Source organism: Limulus polyphemus, unplaced genomic scaffold (genome assembly GCF_000517525.1).
Source record: "Limulus polyphemus unplaced genomic scaffold, Limulus_polyphemus-2.1.2 Scaffold3676, whole genome shotgun sequence".
Taxonomy (NCBI): Eukaryota; Metazoa; Arthropoda; class Merostomata; order Xiphosura; family Limulidae; genus Limulus; species Limulus polyphemus.
This window is the reverse complement of record NW_013669286.1, coordinates 99,007-109,079: the sequence shown is the minus strand read 5'-3', so window position 1 is coordinate 109,079 and position 10,073 is coordinate 99,007. Positions and strand designations below refer to the sequence as shown.

Below are 10,073 nucleotides of genomic sequence, written 5' to 3'. Positions count from 1 at the left end.
TTCGGATCACGTTTTAAAATAATGTGTATTTTTTTTAAAAGATATTCATAATTTTTGATGTGTCTTGTACTATTTGATGATTTTTTGTTTGTTTTTGTGTGTTTCGTATAATTTGTTTATTTCTTTGTCATGTTTGCTAATGAGTATTCTGGGCGTTGTCCATCGCACGGATCGAACCCAGAATTTGAGTGTCATAAGTCCTCAAGCTTACCGTATTGCTTAAATCCTAATGAAGACAGATGTATTTTCTTTATGGTCTAATTTGCATAACATCGGTATTATTTCTAATAATATCTTAGTATATTATAACTATATACTGTATATTATATTATATTATATTAGGAGGTAACATGAGAGTTTTAGACAGTCAATAAGCATCTATAGAAACTGAGAAATTATTTAGATATTGTAGGTTCTACAAGTTATAAGATTTGTTATTAGGCTTATGGTGGAATTCAATATTTACCATCATGAATGTAAATTAATATAATACTAATAAGGCTAAAAACTACGAATTGTGTCAAATTCTATCAAATACGCTTTTTCATGCTTACGTTTATGTTGTTTTCGTAGTTGGTTAATTACTCATCTCCTTGCTCGATATAGACAAATAAGAAATGAAAACAGATAATATCAACTTATATAATAGATTAAACGGTCCCGACTTTACCTTGACAAGCGCCCTCTATAGTAATTTTTCTAACTTTGAGTGTGAGCGAGTAATTGTTTGAGCTGGTTGTGTTCGACAGTTTCGATTCTTAGTTGAATGTTTAGTATGGTATGGGTGGTTGACGAGCACCGGTGTTTCCGACTGAACACATGGATTGAGTTTTGAAATGAATGTTAACTTCCAGTGCCGAAAAATGACAGAAGCAAAAAAACCGAAGTATTCGAAATCCGCGTCAGAAGGTGATTTAGCTGATGTTGAAGAGGGAATTGTTGTTGATGTAGCTACAGACGTTAGCGATTTATTAATCGACGGTTCGAAAGTAAATAGATTCCATTCTGGTTTCTTCACTCTACCAAGATTGATGAGTGGTCGTAAACGAGTAAGGAAAAAGAAAAACAGAGAAGTTTTGCAACCTTCTTCTAAGTTAGAACCTGAGCCTACAACAGTTAGGAAGAGCAAAAAAGAAGAAAAAAAGGTTTGTGATAAAAATGGTAAACAATCCCATGGATTTTTAAGAAGACTTTTTAGACGTCACTTATCGCAATTGGCAATTCCATCAAATGTTTCAATAACTACCAGCAGTACTCATGCATGTGATTTTGAAATTGAAACCAGTAAAAATAGCAAACTAAAACATGTGTCTGCATCAAACACAGACATCAGATCTCAACATTTAGTGTGTGATCTAGGAACTACAGCAGCGTCAGAATTTCCTGAACCTTTAATAAAAGATAAAATTCCAGCAGTAAGTGGTATTCATAACCATGGAAATACGTGTTTTATGAATGCAATAATTCAATGCTTAAGTAATACAGATATGTTTGCAGAATATTTTGTAATGAACCATTATAGAGTGGACTTGTTGAGAAGAAATAAAATTCATGCCAGAAAATATGGAACAAAAGGTGAAGTAACTGAACAACTAGGTGTGTTACTTAAATCAATTTGGAGTTGTCAGTACCTTCCAGAAATATCTAATAAATTCAAAAGTACTGTTTCAAAGTATGGGACTCAGTATGAAGGCAGTAATCAGCATGATGCACAGGAGTTTTTATTGTGGCTTTTGGACAAAGTGCATGAAGACCTCAACACTGCAACCAAAAAGAAATACAAGAAATCGAAACAGGTAGGCTTATATTCTACTTGTAGGACTAATAATTAACAAAATTGGCATGGAACTTGATATATCTTTCATACTTTAAATTCATTACATTTGAATTATGAAACTAAGACATAAAAAAAAACAGTGACTGCTGTTAGAAAGATAATTGCAAGGCAAAATTTTAAACAAGGCCATGCTAGTAGTACAGTTCTTATTACTCTCATCCTTATTTATCAATTATTACCTCGTTAAGTTAGTAAGAAGTAAAATCAAATTGAAATTTTAAAAACACGACATGGGAAATGAAAGTGCTCGTTTTTTATTAATTAAGTTAAAATGATCAGACAAATTTGCAGCAAGAAGTCTTTAAAACTATAAATTAGCTGTAGATCCTGTAGTTATTAATTTACAGTTTTTTAAACAATTTAGATTGTAAAAGTCCATTGTCTTAGGATCTGTGTAGATTTTGTTGTGCAAAAGAAAAAATTATAAAACCAACAGGTGTGAGAAATTTTGAATGTAGGAGTAAGATGACAAATACTATTATAACATTTTATTACACTATAATTAGAACAAGAACATTTTCAAATCAGTTAATGATTTATGGAAGGCAAGCTTTTTAAAGAAACTATTCTAAGGAATAGTATGAACTTAGTGATGTGTTGAAAAATGGTTTTTTGCCAGTATTGCAAATATCCAGGTCAGATGATTATTTGAGGCTTTTTACTATGTGGTCAAATATTGGGAATGTGTCTTGAAGATTTATTTAAATTTTTTCTTTATACTTTTAGTCCAATCATGCCAAAAATTCTTGACACACTAAAATCTTGTTATTCGTATAGAATTTCTTTGATGAGTTCTATTAAAGGCATAAATGTTCTGATGGCAGTTGTTGCTTACAGAGTAACTCCGAACTTAGCCAGAGAATTATTGCGGCTATTCATTAGAAAGAGGCTACATTGACTTACATTGTTTTTTTTTACCTAAGTTTAAAAAGAAAAATATGGATGTAATTTCAAGCAAAAATTTAATAAAAATTCTTGGAGCCAGTAGATTGAGCAAAACATACTATTTGTGTTATATGTACAGTTATAGAGAAAATCGTTCAATTTGAATGAACATACACATTTCTGACATTTTAAATTTCCATCTCACATGTGATGAATTACCTTGAAAAGTGAAAACTCTGAAAATGGTATGCAGTTAAGTTTTAGCAAATTTTATTTTTCAACTACACAACAAGTGACTAGAGTTTTGTTGCATTTGTACAAATGTTGTTTATTTTTGGTAAAGTAGAAAAATTGACCAAAACTAACTTAGTGGCAGGAAAGTGTTAGAATTTTGTTTGATTGGCTCTGTATATATTATGTGAGAAAAGTCTGGTTGTGATAATTGGATGTAACTGAGTATTGGGATCTAGCTAAAGAAATATAGGTTGCTTCTAGTGTATTGAACAGTAGGACTCAAAATTTAAGACTGGTGTGTAATCAAAGTCCAATCTGATGCTTTTGACACAAAAAGTGTTTAAATTTATTTTTGTCTCGAGTTACTATATATCTGTTTTATTTAATGCTCAGTCTTCGAGACAGAGAGACACATTTGGTGAGTTGTTTTCTGAAAGAAGCTTTCTGCAGTTTCTTTTTTTTTTAATATAATTCTGAGTAGAGATATCTGGTTTCTGAATTGTCCACCAGCATGGCCAAATTCACAGTAGCTTTCAGGCTATGATGGAGTAAGTCCCATACTCGCCATCCATAATTCCTCATAACACATGGTAGTGGCCACATAATGTTGCATAATACAAGATCTGGATCCCTAGCTCTGTGAAGTCACTTTCTCAGTGGTTTTATGAATTCTGTCGATAAAGATGGGTGAGGGAAGTTCATTGAAGCTTACTTGCCACTACAAGGTGGCTAAATGTATTACTTCCTTGAAAATTAATACTTCTACTATTTTATGCAAAAGGAACACAATCTGGCCAACCCCATAAACTCCATTACTTCGTTGTGAAACACTATTAAAAGATGAGTCCTTTTCACTGTAAAATGCAGATTTCTGTCCTTTATCGGAATACCATTCTTTTTTTATTCTAGCTTGAATACTGGAAACTGACACTAGTCTGTAGTCCACCCAGTTCCCTCTGAATTCGGTCTAGACCCACATACTGGGGATTAAGTAATTATAATACATTTGACTTGAAACTTCTAAATGTAATCTTTCCACCCACATAATATTGTATATACAGCATATGGTTATCATTATTTGTCATTGATACTTTAGCAGTATGTGCCATTATGGGTATAATATTGCTGTCTGAATGAGGTTGAGGTGCAAATTAAGAATTAGGTATAAGTATATTTTTTATTTTATGCTATGTTATTTTGCGATTTCAGGGTCTTCTTTAGAAACATGTTTTTAATTTCTTTTTTTTTTTGCCATTTACTTACTGATTTTAAATGACTAAAAGCAGGGCCATTTTTCAGGTACAAAAGGAGGGGGGCAGTTCATTTCTTGGGCCCCTACTCAAGAATTTCTAATCTCTGCCTTGTTTTAACCTTCAAATGCCAAATATAACAACCAAGGTCTTCTGAACTATTGTTTTCTATTTAATTATATTGACTTGAATTTTAGAGGCTTGCCTTGTTGTTGTTAAGGCCCTTTTCCTTCAGCTGTTGGCCCCTCCCCTGCTAATTTCTTAAAACAGGTACTGTCTAAAACCCCTTATTATTGGTAACTTATTTTTGTTCTTGTGTAGCTATCCTGGACACACTAGTGATGTGTTTTTTTAGTGTCAAGTGTCCCAACTACTGGTAATTATTTTCTTGATTTATGGGGAACATTACCTACATTCTCTAAAACGTTGGTTTTATAAAAGCAGAAAGTATAAAAAAATCTGCATGTATGTTCTTCTGTGTCACTGTGTATGGTATAAAACTTTATATCGTTACAATCAATACTCAAGGTCATTTTATTAGTTCTTTATGGACATTTGTTTTTGCATTTCATCTTTTGAATATCTGTAAATGTTCAACCGAATAATAACTTTGAAAATGGTTTTTATTAGTTTTACCCAATACATCTGTGTCAGCTATGTCCACAACATCTGGAGTTACTGATAGCCATTCTCACTGTAATAATGTAATGTTCTAGACACACATTACAAGTAATGTATGTTTCACTTTCTGCACAGGTGAACGACAGTTACCACAATGGAGAATGACAGGATTTTTTTTTTATGCTTTGGAATTCACAACTCATTTTGTTAAAACACGTGCATCATAATGTTGTGCTGTTGATCATCCTTATGTTAAAACACAAGTATGATGACCTAGTGCTCATGAACATCCTTGTGTTAAAACACAAGTATGATGACATAGTGCTCTTGAACATTCTTATGTTAAAACACAAGTATGATGACCCAGTGTTCTTGAATGTCCTTATGGTAAAACATGAATATGATGATCTAGTGTTCTTGAACATCCTAGTGTTAAAACACGAGTATAATGATATAGTGTTCTTGAACATCCTAGTGTTAAAACACGAGTATAATGACCTAGTGCTTTTGAACATCCTTATGTTAAAACACGAGTATGATGACCTAGTGCTCTTGAACATCCTTATATTAAAACACAAGTATGATGACATAGTGCTCTTGAACATTCTTATGTTAAAACACAAGTATGATGACCCAGTGTTCTTGAATGTCCTTATGTTAAAACATGAATATGATGATCTAGTGTTCTTGAACATCCTAGTGTTAAAACACAAGTATGATAACCTAGTGTTCTTGAACATCCTAGTGTTAAAACACGAGTATAATGACCTAGTGCTCTTGAACATCCTAGTGTTAAAACACGAGTATAATGACCTAGTGCTCTTGAACATCCTTATGTTAAAACAAAAGTATGATGACCTAGTGCTCTTGAACATCCTTATATTAAAACACGAGTATGATGACCTAGTGTTCTTGAACATCCGAGTGTTAAAACACGAGTATAATGACCTAGTACTCTTGAACATCTTTATATTAAAACACAAGTATGATGACCTAGTGCTCTTGAACATCCTTATGTTAAAACACAAGTATGATGACCTAGTGTTCTTGAACATCCGAGTGTTAAAACACGAGTATAATGATCTAGTGTTCTTGAACATCCTATTGTTAAAACACAAGTATGATGACCTAGTGTTCTTGAACATCCTAGTGTTAAAACACGAGTATAATGACCTAGTACTCTTGAACATCCTAGTGTTAAAACACGAGTATAATGACCTAGTGCTCTTGAACATCCTTATGTTAAAACACGAGTATAATGACCTAGTGCTCTTGATCATCCTTATATTAAAACACAAGTATGATGACCTAGTGCTCTTGATCATCTGAGTGTTAAAACACGACTATAATGATCTAGTGTTCTTGAACATCCTAGTGTTAAAACACAAGTATGATGACCTAGTGCTCTTGAACATCCTTATGTTAAAACACAAGTATGATGATCTAGTGTTCTTGAACATCCGAGTGTTAAAACACAAGTATGATGACCTAGTGCTCTTGAACATCCTTATATTAAAACACAAGTATGATGACCTAGTGTTCTTGAACATCCGAGTGTTAAAACATGAGTATAATGACCTAGTGCTCTTGAACATCCTTATGTTAAAACACGAGTATAATGACCTAGTGCTCTTGAACATCCTTATATTAAAACACAAGTATGATGACCTAGTGCTCTTGAACATCCTTATATTAAAACACGAGTATGATGACCTAGTGCTCTTGAACATCCTTATATTAAAACACAAGTATAATGACCTAGTGCTCTTGAATGTCCTTATGTTAAAACATGAATATGATGATCTAGTGTTCTTGAACATTCTAGTGTTAAAAAATTAGTATATATGTTGTAGTTTATAAAAAACTTCACATTGGTTTACTTTAGTTTAAAGTTAAAAGAGGTTTTGTGTTCTTTTTGTTTTTGAGAAAGAGCAAAATAAAATATTAATTATGCATCTGAACTCAACCATTTGCTATTTCATATTCTTGAAGGGAAAGCTTGACACCTCTTAATACTTAAGCACATTTACTGAGATCTCACCTACTTTTTTTGATTAAGCACAGTTCAAAAATTGACTGGTCAAATGTTTTGAATTGTCAGCTCATTGATTCAACACTTTCAACATTATATCTAAACAGCAAGGGACCATTTGGTCCTTTAAGGTTGTCTGTACAATCTCATATTTACTCCCATCCTTTTACTTCTCAGGAGATCATTGATTCCCTTCCATAAGCCAGTCATCTTGTTAGTAAAATAAAACTGTCTTAACTAGTGCCTAGCCTATCTTTCCCAAATATTAAATGTGTGTCCTCTCGCCCTGTTGATCTTAAAATATAGCAGAAAGAAGTCAGATGCCTTTATCCTATTCATCGTTGGGATAATCTTGTTAACTTGTATAAGACCTCCTCTTACCTTTCTTTTCCCAAGAGAAAATAAGTTAAGAAATCTTAACTTATCCTTATAAGATAACTTTTTCTAGTAGTCCTCCAAAAAACCCTTTTCAACAAGTTCATATCCTTTCTTAGATACGAAGATGAAACTGTACATGAGTATTTTATGTGAGGCCTAACTAGTGATTTGTATACAGATAATTACCTGTTTTGATTTGTAATCAATATGTCTGTAAATACACCTTAAAATTCTATTAGCTTTGCGACTAACAACGAACTTTCAATGGCTTTAACTTATCCATTCTTTCTCAAGATCATCTTCTGTAATCATGCTCTTGAGTGGGTTCCCATATGTATTAAATGTGCTTTATTGAAAAAGTTAAGCAGTCATCATTACTGCCAGTAAAAGTAATGTAGGCTATTAGCTTGAATATCCTGCATCAGATTTTGAAGTGACATTTTTTCTTGACCTTGCAAAATAAAGCCATAATTGATAAACAAAACCTGTATTCAATTACTTCTCAGTTGATTATGGTTTCCAAATTCTTCTCACTGATGACACCCTTATCCACTTATCTTGATTTGTATCACACCCCTGCTGCTACATGCAATGTTTTTGTTGAGTTTTTTAAGGTGTTAATTATTCCTTGTTTTGTGAAACTCTTGCAACATCCCGAGCAACTTGCCATCACAGTTTGGAAAGCACTGATGTAACACAAACTGACTGTATGATGAAATATGTACAGAGGTTGAGTACCTTATAGTAAAGTGAATTTGGAATCTTGCCACATTGTCACAGTTCTTGTCACCATGTCCAATCATATTCTATCTGATGACCATGTATCTTGACAATAGGCTTGCAGCATAGTTTCCATTGTGAAAGGCTCTGTCCTAAGGCTGTTCTTTCAAAAGCACATCCATTCTTCTTGCATGCTTTTCATAAGTCATCTAGTGCATTAATGCATCTTTTATTCTCCAACTGGTTGAGGTTTGAAACATCCTTATGTTAAAACATGAGTGTGATGACCTTGTGCTCTTGAACGTCCTAGTGTTAAAACACAAGTATGATGACCTTATGTTTTTGAACATCCATGTAAAAGGGTGTAAAAGAATATGGATCGGTTTGTGTAGCTGATATAAAATTGGGAAAGATAAAGGTGCAAATTATCAAGACTTAAGTTTGCAAATGTATAATGAAAACATCCAACCTTTGTTGAAGTGTGGAGATTGACTCCTTTTTTTTTCAATAGATAGCGAGTTTAATAATTTTTAGCCCCCACCCCCCCCCGGAATTAATCTGTAAATAGATGTAACTATAATTGGAAACTTCAGACATCTGTTGTAGTATGTGTATGTTCATGTGATATTAAACTGTACACGTTCTGTGCACGGAATACGATATCCTCGAAGGGTTAAAATTTCAGAAGGAAGGTCGTGTAACGCCAAGGGCGGCAGAAGTTGGTGGCGTCCACTTTGGCTGAAGCGTAACATGACATCAGAAAAGGATTATCTATTCGGATACCGCCACGTCAATCTTTTCCTGCGTTTCGACAAACAAAGTTTGCGTTTCAACTATGTTCCAAAATACCAGACAACTTTCTGACGCATGAGCAGAAATGTCGATTTTCTCTTATTCACGCTCAGCTAGTTAAAAGTCGTTGTTGTAAATACGATAGCAATGCTGATGCTTTGATTAATTGCTCCAAACACAAATCATTAAAGTCAGCTCCAATACAAATTAAACACGAAACTAAAGTAAAGAATTACAACTAAGTGTCACTAAATTACTATGCTTCAAATACCTGTTTAGTTTGATGTGTGATTTTGACCTTTGACTTTTTAAATAGAGTATCGCCTATCATTATATACTGATTGCTATGTTTAGAAGTATAAATATATTTATGTTTGTTTGTTATGGATTTTGCGCAAAGCTACACGAGGGCTATCTGCGCTAGCCGTCCCTAATTTAGCAGTGTAAAACTAGAGGGAAGGCAGCTAATCGTCACCACCCACCGCCAACTCTTGGGCTACTCTTTTACCAACGAATAGGTGGTATTGATTGTGACATTATGACATCCCCATGGCTGAAAGGGCGAGCATGTTTGGTAGGACGGGGATTCAAACCCGCGACCATCAGATTGCGAGTCTATATATTTATGTTATGTATTTGTGTGTATATTTTACATCGGGAAGGAGCTGTATTTTACAGAAAATGTTAAGACTATATCTTGATCAAAAAGTTAGTGGAATATCAAACTAAAATGTACCTGTGTATGTGTAGATATTTAACTAAAAGATCGTCGTTAATACTTGTCAGAAAGGTTTATAAAACCTTGACGTTTGCTGATAATGAACAATAAAATACGTAAACTCAAGGCTATAACAGATATGCGTGTAGCTAATTATTTGGTGTTAACAAATGTTAAACCCGTTTCAGAATTCAATCATTATCGAAAACCACACGTAATCGCTTCTCGTTAGCAACTAAGAATCGAAAAATACTTCCTTGTTTTGTTTTCTGTGTACAGCGGCATGTTTTGGTACTTAAAAAAAAACAAAAAACAACCCGTATGGGCTATACTCTGCATTCGTTTAATTTGTATACAAGCGTTAGGTTGTTTTTAAGAAACCAGTTCAATTTTTTAGAGGGTTTCTTTTTCGTCTGTTCGTTAGGCGAGGTTTCGAATTCTAGATGGCGTAGATACTGGCTGATAAATTTGTAACCTTAAAAACGTTTAAATTTTTAAGCGCCAACTTTCTGTCGATCTACACAGCGCGGTGTATCATTGTAACTCATGGCCAGGTGGATAAGGCGCTCGACTCGCAATCTGAGGATCGTGGGTATCCCCATCCCA

At 33.6% G+C, this 10,073-nt stretch overlaps 1 protein-coding gene across 1 annotated transcript in view; it reads left to right on the top strand.

Moving 5' to 3' along the window:
- Window positions 1–727: 727 nt before the first annotated feature.
- LOC106469835 (ubiquitin carboxyl-terminal hydrolase 31-like) overlaps window positions 728–10,073 on the top strand; it is a 56,622-nt gene continuing 47,276 nt past the window's right edge. Inside the window, exon 1 of the mRNA XM_013930345.2 lies at window positions 728–1,796. Within this exon, the coding sequence (XP_013785799.2) occupies window positions 837–1,796 (960 nt within the window). The 5' untranslated portion in view covers window positions 728–836. The remainder of the gene's footprint in view (window positions 1,797–10,073) is intronic.